Here is a 15,186-nt window from a genome sequence, read left to right as displayed (position 1 = left end):
GGATGGACTAAACTTCAGCCCCACATTGAAATGATATTTGCAAAAAAAGTATACATCTACTTAAACCCAGCAAAGGGAATTCAACCTGAAGTAATAACTCATTTTCATTTTCCACAAATGTTGCTTGATCTGCTGAGTGTTTCCAGGATTTTGTTTTCCCAGACTTACAGCTTCTACAGTCTTTTTAAAATATTTTCACTTGTATCTATGCTAGGCAGAGAAAGGATATACAGAGACTGGATAGAAATGCTATCGAATAAATAATTTTTTTAGTTTTTCAATGAAGAGTGAAATGTTTCATATCATTTTATAGTGATGCTAATGCATCTTTAAGGAGACAAGAATGCCATTACTTTTGTTTTTATTTCACCCGTGGTCTTGTTAACACTGTTTTAAATAGATCACAACCGTGTCCATGCCACTGATGTGCTTCATGCTGTTTGGTACTTAACGACAAGACCTATTCCTGGATTCCAACAAATAAATAATGATCATGTGACTGGAAGTGATACAGGTATATGCTTTACACATAATTCAAAGAATTAATACAATTTTTGCCTTGAGGATAAAACAAAGTTATTTGATGATTAATGAGTTCTTGTTTAATATTGACTTTTGCCATTTTAATTGTTTTCTCAGAACTTAGTTAATTCATCTTCGCTGTAGTATTAGTCATGCTTTTTATGGGCAGCTTGAGAATTCCTTCAGCAAAATAAATTTCTGTTTTGAAATTTAAGATGTGAGAAATTAACTTAATCACCATAAAAATTCAAAATGTGTAAGCTGAGGTTTGGAATTTGCAGCAGGGTATGCCTCAAGGAAAGATTTTCCAAAGTGTCTCTTAATCATTATAGTGAAAACCATTTGTTCTAGCATTGCTGCAATCAAGTATCAGGTCAACTCTTTCGTTGTGTCAAGCAAATCTTATCCAGCTGACACAAGTGCACAGGTGCGTAGTGTTAGCATAACACTATTATGGCAACTGTGACCGGAATTCAGTTCCTGCTGCTATCTGTAAGAAGTTTATACATTCTCCTCATAACCTTATGGGTTTCCTCTGGGTTCACCAGTTTTCTCCTATATTTCAAAGATATATGAGTTAGTAGATAGGGTTATTGGTCACGTGGGTATAATTAGGTGAATTGGGCTTATGGGCTGGAAGGGCCTGTTACCGTGCTGTATTTCTAAGTTTAAAAAATAATTTAAAAATAAGAATCAATCTATTTTTATTTTAAGTTATTATTAGCAAATATTTAACTTAATGTTTTGCTGTTTACTAAAAGTTTTGAGCTTACACAATTAAAGTAAAAGCTGAAATATCAATACACTTTAAAAGTTATTATTAATTTGGAATATGTGGGGACATAAAAAATTAGATATTTTTAATGAACATCTTCTTTGCTTTAATTCTATAGCTCTTTTGTATGCTACAGAAATGAACCCGCAGTTGTAACGTAATATTTTAGAATGTTTTATGCAAGACTAATTTGTAAAGAGTGTCTTAAGTTCATATCATCTCGATTGTCCCTTGATTCAAAAATTTGTCAATGATATTAAAGTTTAAGGCTGCAGAAAAATGTTTATAAGCTGAGATACACACAACATTGGCAAATTACATCAAATTTAGAGAATAATGAGGTAATAAATTTGGTGAAGACAAAAGAAAAAGACATGGCAAACATACTAAATGGTAGGTTATTAGGAATGGTGGTGGAAAAGATTGTAGAGTGCATATTCATAGCACTAAATGATCTGCTACCTTCAAAGATAAGGTGAATGAGATTATCACAAAGAATACTAGAACTTCATAAATAATTCTGTATTTTTGTTCACAAAGGAAATTATAGCAGATGAGAAGGCGCAGCAGAGGTTTATGACTTTTTTGACAGAGCTAGAAAATATTTTCTTGAACAGCATGAATGGATGTGTTTTTTTATTTTCCTTAAATATTATAGAGGAGATTTAAACTGAAAGAGGTGAAAAGAAAGGAATTTTTTTATTGACGGGGCATATAGATTTATGTCTGTTGTAGGCATAAATGAGGAGTTGAGAATTTCCCTTTCTACCCATGAGATGAGTGTGGGTCTGGAACTCAATGATATGTGAACTACAATGAACAGCTACTGCATGAACTGAGAGCTGTGCATGTGAGCTATCTAATCAGCTCTTCTTTTGCCCGCACAGACCTCCTTATAAAATTCGAGTATTAAAAAGTGTTCTCAATGGAGTCCAGAGTCTTTAATATTGCGGTTAGAAACTGCTGCTATTACCAGTCTGCCTCCTTCCATTACTAGCCTTCCCCCAACTCTAGTAACTGTTGAACAGCTTAAAGCCCTTGGGGATTTCTCAAGCTTTTTGACAGAAGATTAACAGCAAATTCCCTGTTGTGCTTTGATGTTAAATTCTGCTTGGTTGGACCTGGCATAGGAACAACAGGCTCATTCATGTAAATGGATTTACCAACTGCAAGGGAGGGGGACAAGTTTAGATAGTATGCAAACACGAGGAAATCTGCAGATGCTGGAAATTCAAGCAACACACACAAAATGCTGGTGGAACACAGCAGGCCAGGCAGCATCTATAGGGAGAAGCACTGTCGACGTTTCGGGCTGAGACCCTTTGTCAGGACTTACTACCTTTCCTTTCAATTAGTCCTGACGAAGGGTCTTGGACCGAAAGATCGACAGTGCTTCTCCCTATAGATGCTGCCTGGCCTGATGTGTTCCACCAGCATTTTGTGTGTGTTGCTTAGATAGTATGCATTTGATTTGAATTAACTAGGATTATTTATTTGTATGTTTATAGTTTTTAAATTAATTGTGTTTGTTAATACTTGAGTGTTTCTGAGTGTTCTTGACATTCAGAAGTGTTAAAAGCCTTTGACAGCTCACTAAGCTACTCATTAAGCCAACTGAAAAAGCTGTCAGAAAATTTCAGCCATTTCCTTTCAGAGCCCACCTGCATGACAACATTACATCATGCAAGGGCCTACTGTGATACAGGGCTTCAGCAATTTGGATCTGGATGGATGGCCAAGTTGACTTCATACCCAAAAAATATAAATACATGGACAATATTGTATCAGCACTGAATGTATGACTCATTTTTTCCAGTAAATTTTGGCTTGATACCCTCTGTAACTGTAGTGGCAATATATATATTTACAAAAGAGCACTTCAAGTCTTTTTAAAGTGCAAAGAATGCAATGTTAATAACCGCACCGAAATAGCATTTTTTTGAAAACCCAAACACTGCTACTATATTAATTAAAGGTTTTGCAGCAAACAATACCTACGATTGGACTAGATTGTATAATGAATCATTTTCTCTGTTTATGTTCTTTTTCATAACTACACTTCTAAACAAAAAATGGTTCTATTTTAGAGGGCTATAGTGATAACTTTACTTTTATCAACAATATGATAAAGTACTCAGTGATTTGCAAGGAGTATTGACTTTCTACCATGTTTGAAAATTTTATGAAATTGTCAGTGTACCTGACTGAGAATAAACTAAAAAGGCTATGTTGCTTAATTTAAATATATTTCATTTTTAGATTCTGACAGTGGAATATCTCCAGGCCGGATTGCATATATATTTTCCAGAAGTTGTACTATTACAGATGACAGCTATAGTTGCCTTGCATCAAACATCCCTGCTCTGGAGTTGATGGCACTTTATGTTGCAGCTGCCATGCATGACTATGATCATCCTGGGCGTACTAATGCATTTTTAGTTGCAACAAATGCACCTCAAGTAAGTGAGTCTGATCTAAACATAGATTTAATAGGAATTACTTTAAAAAAATTAACAGTACCAGATGTAAGGCCTACTAAGTCATATTAGATTCTGACTACATGCCTAAGTTTGTGTGTGGAATTAAATGACTTTAATCAAAGTTTAAAGGGCAGCCTGTTTTAATATTCTAGTACTAGTTCAATTTATTGATCTGATCTTTAATTTCCAAATTTTAAGTACTGTCCATTTTGGATACAAGACCAAATAAATTTATTCATCGTATACAACAGCACAAATTGTATCTTGCTGTTTAATAATTTTAATGTGAATCAAGGTATGTTTAATTTTTTTTTAGGAACCTTCACATAGAAGTTGTCATTTAACATACCTAAAGATACCGTTATAACGATGAGACAAACCTTTGTACTTAAAATGGAAATGGAGAATATTGTTAACAATGATGAGGATTTTTTGTACAGATGATGAGCGATTGTTTCAATTTATTTAACAGTTCTGCATATTATTCATCTCGTGTGCAATGTGGAATTCTGGGCAATTTAAACCTATGCTTCTAATTTCTAAATCTCAAGACCAATATAGAAGTGAATAGTGCATAGAGAGCTCCTCCCTATTTTCAACTATGAAACGTTGATTATTTGGAGGCATCAGGAAGACTTTTTACTGTGTAATGCAATGAATAACATTATGATTAATTTTGTATTCTGCAAATATGTAGCGAATGCAGAATAAGTTTGACAACTTTGTAGTTTTTAATGCTTCAACCCAGAAGTTTGTGTTACAGTATTATTTGCTGCAAAGGTTGAAATTGAAGTGTGATGGGGATAATCCCTTATCTAATAACTTACTTGTGTTTGAGGTTTGATTGTGTGTAAGTTGGAGTTGATTTTCAGTACATTCTGATACAGTGCTAAGAGACCTAACTAAAGTAGGATAGGAATAGAAAAGAAAATTGCTAACTTTTAGGTAAAGTGAGACTGAAAAATAATGAGAATTGAAATCTGAACAGACTTCAGTTTTGTTGACATGTTTTATTAAGTACAATAAAGAGACTGAAGATTTTATAAGTTAAATTAATAATTGATTCCAGATTGCTTTTCATACTGCATTGTTATATCTTCATGATATTAATGATATTTGAAGTCTCAATGTAACAAGATTTTGCAGTTGCAAGTATGTTTTTTTTTGTGATGCGTACCTTTCTGCTTTTATAAAAAGTCAATTCTTTTAATAATTTCCAGGCTGTCCTATATAATGACAGATCCGTCTTAGAGAATCATCATTCTGCTGCGGCATGGAACTTATTTATGTCTCGTACGGAGTTCAACTTCTTGGCAAATCTAGATCATGTTGAGTTCAAACGGTTTCGTTTCTTGGTGATTGAAGCAATCTTGGCTACTGATCTGAAAAAACATTTTGATTTTCTTGCTGAGTTTAACTCCAAGGTTTGTATACTTGGCAAAATGCCTGCTAGGCAAGAAATTTGCTAGGGTGTAAGTGAGCTTGGAAAGAAACAAATTAATTGTTATTTCAGTTTATAAACAAACAGATTTTTCTTCAATATTAGTTAATTGGAATTGGTTTAATTTTGTCACACGTACTGAGATACAGTGAGAAGCTTGTTTTGCATACTTTTTATACAGATCAAGTATTATACAGCGTATTCTGATAGAACAGATAAAACAATAACAATGCAGAACAAGGTGTAACAGCTACACAGAGGGAGTGTATTTCAGGTAAACAGTTAAGATGTAAAATCAAAATGAGATAGCTTGTGAGGTCAAGGATCCATCTTATACTAGGGAACCATTCAAAGCTGCCCCTGAACCTGGTCATACAAGCTTTCAGGTTTCTGTATCCTTTGCCTGATGGAAGAGGGGAGAAGAGAGCGGGTCTGGAAAGGGTAAGGTGTTTGATTATGCTGGCTACTTTACTGAGACAGCGTGAAATACAGACAAGGCTTTTGGAGGAGATGTCAGCTTCCGTGATGTGCTGAGCTGTGTCCACAACTCTGCATTTTCTTGCGGTTACATGCAGGCCAGTTGCCATGCCAAGCCATCATGCACCTATGTAGCATACTTTCAGTGGTGCACTAATAAAAATTGTCAGGGGTTGACAGGGACATATCAAATTTCTTTAGCTTTCTGAGAAAGCAAAGGCATTGGTGAGCTCTCTTGGTTGTTATGTCCTTGTGTTGCACTAGGACACTCTATTGCTGATCTTTGCTCCTAGGAACTTGTAGCTCCAATCATTACAAGTGCCATTTTGTCAATTGAAGTGCACGATATTTAAAGTGAGTTGAGGACAAAGGTTTGTAGTTTCACAATACCTGTGCATGCATGAATGTAGAAGTAATTGGCATCTTGACAGTTGTTGGAGGATGTTTCTCAATCAGTACTTCAGAGGTTCAGAGTCAGAGTTATATCTGTTTCTCAAATACACAGTGAACAACGTTCAACAGATTAGAGGCGTTGAAAGAGCAAGATTTATTCCACTAACTACAAATTCTGGGAATTGACACTACATTAACTGAATTGGAATCAGAATGGAAATGTTGGATTTTTTTACCCTCCCCTTACTGTTGAGGCCTTTTGTGGTCACAGCTGAACACAGGTGAAGCTTTTTTTTAATGAGTTTTTACAATGCAACAAAACAAAAAAACAATTTAAAAAAAAAGGGTTATACAGTGCAAAACCAAACATATCAAAGTGAAATTCATAACAATTAAGCAAAGCACCCATAGTAGAATCGTGTAAAGTTAGTTACCACCCCACCCTCCCACTACCCAACTCCAAGCTAACCTTATGATATATTAAAAAAGGTTAATCAGAACTATATCACCACAGAGCTGTATTTATAAAAAGAAGATAAATTGCCTACTACACATTAAAAAAACCCATAAATCTTAACTATAAGAAGCTGGAAATAAGGGATCACACAAGTAAAGCTTGAACATAGCATCGTCTGTTCTTCTTCCTTGAATACAATACTGAGGTTCGGTTTGCTTGATGGACTAATGGAAAGGGCTTGGTAGGATTCTTGTACTGTGACAGTTGCCATTAAAACCAACATTTAAACAATATAACTTGCTCCAAAAAACAATGATGAATTAACGTTTGAAATTTTTGTGTTATTGGCTGTATTGAAGCAGATAAATGAAGTTAATAATCCAGGAATTGATTGGACCAATGAGAATGATCGTTTATTAGTGTGCCAGGTCTGCATAAAGTTGGCTGATATCAATGGCCCTGCTAAGAGAAGGGAACTGCATCTACAGTGGACAGAAGGCATTGTGAATGAATTCTATGAACAGGTGTCAGTTATTTTTCCTTTATTCAATGAAAATGCATGTTGTATTTTGAGACACACCACTGATGATGCAGTGATAACACAGTATTTGTTTTGTTTGTTATGCATTATTGAAATGTACTAAGTTTTAGCATAGTTTATACTTGTATCTATTTGTGTGTATGCTAATATAATAGTAATTGCTATTTATTTAATGCAAATCCATTAGTAGTGACATAGAATTATACTGGTACAACATGGAACAGGCCCCTTGGCCAACTTATCCATGTCAACCAAGTTGTAAACTAATCCCATTTGCCTGTATTTGCCCTATATCCCTCTAAATCTTTCCTATCCATAGGCCTGTCTATATGTCTTGAACTTGTTTCCATATCAAATTTATTTCATCTTATGTATTGGAGTCTTACTATTTAATATTAGAGGATTTCTAACATCATTTTTATTACACAGGGAGATGAGGAGGCAAGTCTTGGGTTACCCATTAGCCCTTTTATGGACCGTTCTTCACCTCAGCTGGCAAGGCTGCAGGAATCTTTTATAACACATATTGTAGGGCCTCTGTGCAACTCATATGAGGCTGCAGGATTACTACCAGGTCAGTGGGTGGATGATGAGGATGTTGATCCAGAATGCGGTGAGGATGACGACGATGACGATGATGCAGAAGAATTAGAATTTGAAGATGAAATTGATGACGATCTTCATCTACCAAGAAGTAAATGCTTGTCAACTTAAAACAAGTTTTTAGTAATAGTAAATTTGACATTCACTTTCATCCTCAATTATCTTACAGAATGTCCTTTAAATTGAGACTAATATAAAGCACTTTTTTTGTGTGATTTACTATGTTGTGGGAATTTTAAAGTGGATTGTTCCTGATTTTACTGAACAAAACCAATAGAGTCAACTTCGAAAACACATCAAGATTAATAAAATATTTGTAATTATATTTATAAATTGGTTTATGAACGATTGGTAAACTAGCAAATAATATTTTAAATTCATTTTATTAATAGGGCAAAGGAGAAAGGGGAAAAGGAGACAAAGAATCTTCTGCCAGATAATGCACCATCTGACTGAAAATCATAAACTGTGGAAGAAAGTAATTGAAGAGGAGGAGCATGAACAGCAATGCAAGTCAGAGCTAAATCTACAGCAGACAGATAATTCATCTTTACCTCAAACTTCAGATGAAATCCAGGTAATTGAAGAAGCGGATGAAGAGGAAGAGAAACAACAAGTTGAGGAAAAATAGTGCTGAATAAGTAATATATTGCTGACATTAGAAACTGCTGTACTTTTTGTTAAAAAGGCCTTATTACTGTGAGAGGGTTCTGGCACTCACCAGGACCCCAGTTCTATGCACTTTTACCCATGGAAATATTTGAGTTTGTATACCATGAAACAAAGCCCTTTGTGCCATTTGGTGTCCAAGTGTTTTCGTTATGATGCTGCCTTGCAGAATAAAGAGTGCTCATTTTCCATGCGGTACTGGAGGATGTTGCAAAAACTTCAACTTAGCAACTGCTGTTACCAAAGTGAACTGAAAGTTTACCATTTTCCGTTAATAAGGAGGAAGGTGGATTTTAAGTGGGTATCACATGCCCAGCACCTGTCAGGTGGACTTGAAAATTGCAGGTTGTCCCTGTAGGCGTTCAGAATGGAATACTGCGGTCAAGAGCCTTATTAGAAGGACCCTTGTATTTTTTTTTCTCCAAAAGAATCTGATTCAATCCAGGTAACAGATATTAAATCCTTAACTCATTATATGACTGAGAAAATATTAGAGTAACTGAAAATTCAAGCTGCATCATTTTTCTGATGTCTTTTCATGTTGTGTACAATTTTTTTTGTTGTTTTTTTGTGCTGGAAGTAATCAGAAATGTGCAGTGGCCAAGCATTTCAGTTTGCTCAAACATCACCTTATAATTGTTCTGTAATAGAACGTTGGCATGACATTAATGATGAAAGGTATTTCTTTAATAGTATGTTTTTTTGTCACTGCAACTCAGGATCATGCAAAGATACATGAAGCAATGCCGTTGAAGATATGCAAGTTGTGGGTTGGGGAAGTCATTGACAAACTATACAGCTTCATTGATTTCTATTTAGATAGTTCAATTGGTCTTTCAAGTCATACATCATAAACAAACATCCTTACATATCCACGTTGCAAGTAGTAAGTTGGTTATTGCACATCATCATACTGAAAGGCTGCTGTGTATTGCAGTCATTATACCAGTGAAGAGAGTATACTTGCCATGAGATTTCAGTATGATGGAATATGGCAGATTTGCGTTATGTGTGTTTCCACTACTTTTTTTCCACAATATAAATTCTAGACATTCCACAAGGGCATCGTACCTGCTCAGACGTATTTATCTGCAAACTTATCCTATGTAAAGATGGTTGCAAAAAAATGCATGTACAGCTCTTACACGATATTTGTAAATTAGTTTAGGCTGCAGGTATGTAATTTTCTTATGCAGACTGTACAAAATAGTTACCAACAGTTGTGCACCTTTTTTTCATACCAAACAGATATTTTCGATTATGCACAGATAACTACATTATATAAAAATTCATCTGAAATCTTTGTATTAATGGATTGTATCAGAATGCATTTTGTACATATGGAGCAGTTGATACAAGTAGAGAGACAGTAATAATCCTAAGCTAGAAATTTTTAGTAGCAAGAAGTTGGTCTGTAATAGTGACAGGAAATTGTATTGTTCCTTAATTTCTGCAACAATATGTTTGTGTGCCTTTTTACAGCCACCTACAATATTAATAATCAACCTCAAGTTGACATGGAGTCAACGCTGAACTCTGTCCTATTAAAACTGAATCCTTAAATTTGTATACTGCTAATAAGCATGTTATATTATCAGACAAACTCCTCAGTGACTGATGAGGAGCAAGGAAGTGGTACTATATTATAGTATAGTACTTGACTGACAAAATAAGGAAAAGTTAATCAGACTAAATGCTCCAAACATGTTTGCCAAATCTTGTGTTAGCTATGCACTAAATGCTAAAAGTTAAACACCTCATAACAGCACATTCTGTATGTAATTTATTCCATTAAAATTCTCATGGTTTTTATGTATATGTATATATGTGTATATTTTGGTATATGCATGTATATACAGTTTTATGGTTATTCACCATTTTGAGTCTTAATTGTGTTCAATTTTAAAAATGTGACTAGGTAAACATATTTTCAGAAAATATTTTAGTGCAGAAAACCGCTACACATTTTCTGTTAATATTTAAGATTACTTAGAGCAATCTATTTGCTTTATAAATTAGTATGTAATTTTTATATTTTGAGTGTACTTTTAAAACACTGCCCATGTTTGGTATGTTACAGCCTTTTTAAAAAATGGTAATATGGTACATCATTTTCTTGAATTTACTGAAATTATTCTCTAAATTCTTTGATCTCTTGGAAAGCATTTTGTACTTCTGGTTTTCTTTTTAAATATTTTTTCTTATAATATTTGATTGAAAATAGTGGTTGGTTCTATCAAGAGAAGACAGTATTTTGATCATTTGCTACCACATTTATCAAAATAGGGTTATTTAGATGATGTGCTATTGAAAGCTGTCTTATAATAGGACACAGGTATCAAATAACACTTCTAAACATTACTTTTGCTAATTTTTCATTTATTTTGTAAATGTAACTGCTTTAACTCTGCCACTGAATGATATGCCTGAAGTCAATTTCCTTGCATTTAAATTAATAGATTTATACAATTTACTAACATATAATTTACTAAGTTAAATTCATCTTCATTTATCATTTAATTTAATTGAAATTATCCTAATTCCACAAAGAAAACTTAATCAGTATGCTGTTAATCACTGAATAAGAAAATTTTATCTACAACTCAATCCCCATTTGAAACCGCAGTATGGATAAAATTATTTATCTTGTCATCACAACAGCTATGGTACTTCTGGTGCAAGCAAAGATTTTATAATTGTGTTTATTGATTCTATTCTCATCTTTTCAATCTTTTTCACCTGCTTAACTATGCATTTGATACAGTCTGTCTAAGCAAATTCACTCATTTTTGGCACTTACATTTTTTTGTACCAGTTCACCAACAGTGTTTTGTCATGATAGATTAATTTCTCTGTATCAATTTTGCATCTGTTGTTAGCTAAAATAGTCAAAAATAGAATAGCTTCCAATTTTAATTGTCACAAATCTTTCATTGTGACTGGATCATAAGGTATCTGCTTAACTTGTCTCAAGATATTTAAATATGATATAGTAGAGGAGGCTAGGGAAATAAAAAATAGAGGTGTATAGACTTATGTGAACTTTTCCTCATGGCAGAATTGTTGAAGACAATTTCAAGACAAGAAAAGTCAGAAGTTCAAAATTATTATCTTAAGTATGTATACCATGTACAAGCTTGACATTCATCCTGCACTCATCCACAAGACAATAGAATCCATGTAAAACCACATACAACAAAGACCACCAAACAACCAATGTGTAAGAGGACAAATCACGCAAATAGTAAAAAAAAGTAACAACACAGAACATGAGCTTCAAATCCCGAAAGTGAGTTCACATCTACAAAACCATTTAAGCACTGAGGCGAGTGAAGCCTGTCCAGGAACCCACTGGCTGTAGGGCAACAACTGCTCCCAAACCTGATGGCATGAGACCCAAGACTCTTGTACTTCCTGTCCAATGAGGGAAGAGAGGGATATGTGTCAAATACTCTCTTCTCACATCAGATGGAAGGTGCAGGAGTCAATGATTTTAATCTGGCTTGATGCTTTAATTGTCTCAGAGTAAATGGGGCTGAGCATGGGTTCACTTACTGCTGTTGGGCTTCATTGGGCCTCAATGCAGCATCCACCCCCAGCATAGGCCATACATGTATTCTCGATAGTCAAGTTTGCCAGATCCTTAGGAGGCTGTAAGATTGCTAGTTCATTTAGATGGTACAAAAATACATTTCTTAAAGGGAAATTACAGGCTGCAGATTGCAGTGATCATAATTCAGAGAAGTATATCTAGTAGAGTACCTGGAAGTTTTGTGAGCTGGCCACAAAACGTTACCATATGTTGCCAGGACCATCTAGGTTAAGCCACTGTAAAGAAAAAGAGGTTCGGAGGTCAACCGAGGAAGATTAGTTGAATGCAGAACAAACTGCCTCATAGAGGCAGGTACCCTGAAAGAGGCATCTGGACAAGTACTTGAATTACAAGTACTTGAATAGTAGACTTGTGGAACATGCTAATTGGGATTAGTAGAGATATCAGTGATTGCCACATGTATGATGGTTGGAATGGGCAAAGTTGTGTGGTTCTGTTGTTCATAAGATGGCTATTCTTAGCTCTAGATAATAAAATGCAGCAAGCTGGAGCTATACAACATTGAACCAAGCATTCATCCCACTCATCCACATCGACCATTGAACACCGATTCATATTAATTCCATCGTCTGGCACTTGACCCAACCTTCAATGTCTGGGCAATTCAAGTGCCCATCTATATACTTATGAACTGCTTATTTAGTACATTACAGATACTCACCATTCTTGGAGGAAAAAATGCCTCACAGATCCTCTCTATTCACCTATTATCTACTTGCCTTTGTCTCCCAACTCCACTGTTTCCCTGCCTGGCTTAATCTCCCCACCATATTTCACCCTCCTCTGTCTCCTGTCTCACCACTTCCCCTCTATACTGGTTTTCTTCTTCACTGTCATTTCTCATCCAGGATTTTGACCTCAAAAGTGAACATTCCTTCCCACTCCCTTCAGTATTTGGAGCTCTTCTAGAAAATTGTTGCTCAAGATATCAGCATTTGCAGTATCCTCTCCCCTAACTATCCTTTCCTTGCCCTAAGTCTGTATCCTACTTTTATCAACTCCTTATAAGGCATAAAGTTTTTTTTAGTGCACTCAGACTGTATCCTCCATAATTTGATATACGTCAATCACATCCCTTAATTTTCTCTGCTCCTGGGAAAGCTGACCTAGCTTCTCCTTTCTGCCCTTGAAACTGAAAAGCTCCATCCCAAGGTGAATCTCCTCTACACTCCTTGTAGCTCCATTGCATCTTGTAATATGGTGGCCAAAACCGAGAACTGAATGCACTACTTTAGTTGACATCTGACCAATGTCTTATAAAGTTGATGCAGATTCTCCCTCTTGTATTTGGTGTCAATATCCCACATGCTTTCTTAACCACATTATTTACCTGTACTGCCACTTTCAATATCACTGTTTCTCAGTACTCCCTAGGACCCTATCATACATGGTATATATTTTAGTGTCAATAGTATTCCCAAATTACATCACCTTACATTTATTTGAATTGAACTCCATCTGCTATTTCTCAGTATCACCCTATAGCCTAAGACTACCTTTCACATCTGAATCCCAGCACTGATCTCTATGGAACATCACTAGTCAAACAACGCTGTACCCATCACCTTCTGTTTTTTTATTGCCATGTCAGTTTTGGATCCAGTTTATCAATTTGCCATGGATCCCATGGGCTTAACTTTTTGGGCTAGTCTCCCATGTGGGACGTTTTCAGAGATTTTACTGAAATCCATGTAAGCCAAATCTACTCACTGTCCTCATCAATATACTTAACTTTTCAAAACATTCAGACAGGATTTATTCTTGAAAAAGCTATGCTTGTGATCTCTGATCAGCCCCTACTTTCCCAAGTGTCTATGACGTCAAATGTTCTTTTTCCAGTACGTTCCTTGCTTCTGATAGGTTCACAGTTCTGTAATTATGAGGCTTTTTCTTTCTACCCTTCTTGAAAACCACGCCACATAATGCAATCCTGTTTCTAATGATTGTAATGAGTTAAGTATTGTTTACTCTTTGCCGTAAATGCTGCTTGGCCTGCTGAGTTCATCCAGCATTTTGTGTGTGTTGCTAAGAACTGTTAAGGAATGTTCTCTTAGGTGGATTGCTTTTGACCTTGGCCCTGATCAAGTAATGGAATCATTGAATTATGGAATTTAAAATTAAGACTGTTTTTGTTTCTGAGTTTGCTCTGACCAATTACAAACCAAATTCCACCGGACTATGTTTTCTGAAATAGGTATACTGAAATTTGGCTTTAAACATTGATAGAACAGCATTATTAGAAAAGCTTTAGCTTCCATTTCTCAATGGAATAAGTTCCTGTACATTATTTCTTGTTTTGCCACACAACAGAAAACATTTCCATGTTTCAGGCAGCTTCATCCCATAACAAAATGTTTTCAACATCAATTTCTCGTTTTATAGGTATATACAAAAAAAACTTCTTATTCCAGTGAAAAAAAATGTGATTCCTAGATATTTTCTATATTATTCAGAGTACTACTCTTGAAGAATAGTGATTACCCCTGGCTAGAAATAACCTGCTAGTTAAATTCTACTCATGAATGTCTTCATTTATAAATATGGAAATGGTTTTCCCATTAATCTAATGAACATTTAGTACATTGGGATGTGGGGGTTTGACTTAAAGATTTATCTGATTAGAGCTCTGCTGGACCTGAGAATTTGGGAATTAAAATTTTGGCCTTTCCAGCTTCCAAGGGATTTGAATTTGGTTCCAAATACTGCACTAGATCAATTAATGTCATAATGTTTTGGATATTGTTCTTTTGAGTTTAGGGTTCTGACATTCAAAATAGTTAATTTACAGTACTATACCACCTTATGGCATATGAAAGGGCCAAATGTTACTTGTGCAGCAACTGAAATAGTATGTTTGGTATCATGACCATCTAGTGCTTCCGACCTCCAACACCATTCTAGCACAGAGATCTAAGTATACAGAGTATAATTGTCACTTCTGTGTTAATATATTGATTCTGAATGAAAATTGGATTATTGCCACCATAAGTATTACAGTGTTCATTTTGTGAGAAAGAAATTAAGTATTAACAAGCGAACAAAAGTATTCAAAGACCCAAGATATATCCTGACTCGAGGAGAAACAACACATCGCTGTTCATATGTAGAGTCTGAGCTTTACAGGTGTGGATAGGAAGATATATGATTTGTAAATTAACTAGTAATCAACTTCAAAATAATCACTTTCCAAAAATAAGTATTAGGGCATTATAGAA

General features: G+C 35.1%; 1 protein-coding gene across 2 annotated transcripts in view; it reads left to right on the top strand.

The window, feature by feature from the left end:
• Positions 1 to 10,174, top strand: part of pde3b (phosphodiesterase 3B) — a 203,396-nt gene extending 193,222 nt beyond the window's left edge. Inside the window, exons 11-16 of one of the 2 annotated variants that reach the window (XM_073049501.1) lie at positions 401 to 514; positions 3,557 to 3,756; positions 4,998 to 5,201; positions 6,908 to 7,069; positions 7,516 to 7,780; positions 8,082 to 10,174. In XM_073049501.1, the coding sequence (XP_072905602.1) occupies positions 401 to 514; positions 3,557 to 3,756; positions 4,998 to 5,201; positions 6,908 to 7,069; positions 7,516 to 7,780; positions 8,082 to 8,320 (1,184 nt within the window). In that variant the 3' untranslated portion in view covers positions 8,321 to 10,174. Of the gene's footprint in view, positions 1 to 400; positions 515 to 3,556; positions 3,757 to 4,997; positions 5,202 to 6,904; positions 7,070 to 7,515; positions 7,781 to 8,081 lie in introns of both variants that reach the window. The other variant, XM_073049500.1, reaches the window with a different exon arrangement.
• The last annotated feature ends 5,012 nt before the right edge of the window (positions 10,175 to 15,186 follow it).

This window comes from Hemitrygon akajei, chromosome 6 (assembly GCF_048418815.1).
Source record: "Hemitrygon akajei chromosome 6, sHemAka1.3, whole genome shotgun sequence".
NCBI classification, from domain to species: domain Eukaryota; kingdom Metazoa; phylum Chordata; class Chondrichthyes; order Myliobatiformes; family Dasyatidae; genus Hemitrygon; species Hemitrygon akajei.
The sequence above is the reverse complement of the archived record's forward strand: the minus strand, read 5'-3'. Positions and strand labels throughout refer to the sequence as shown.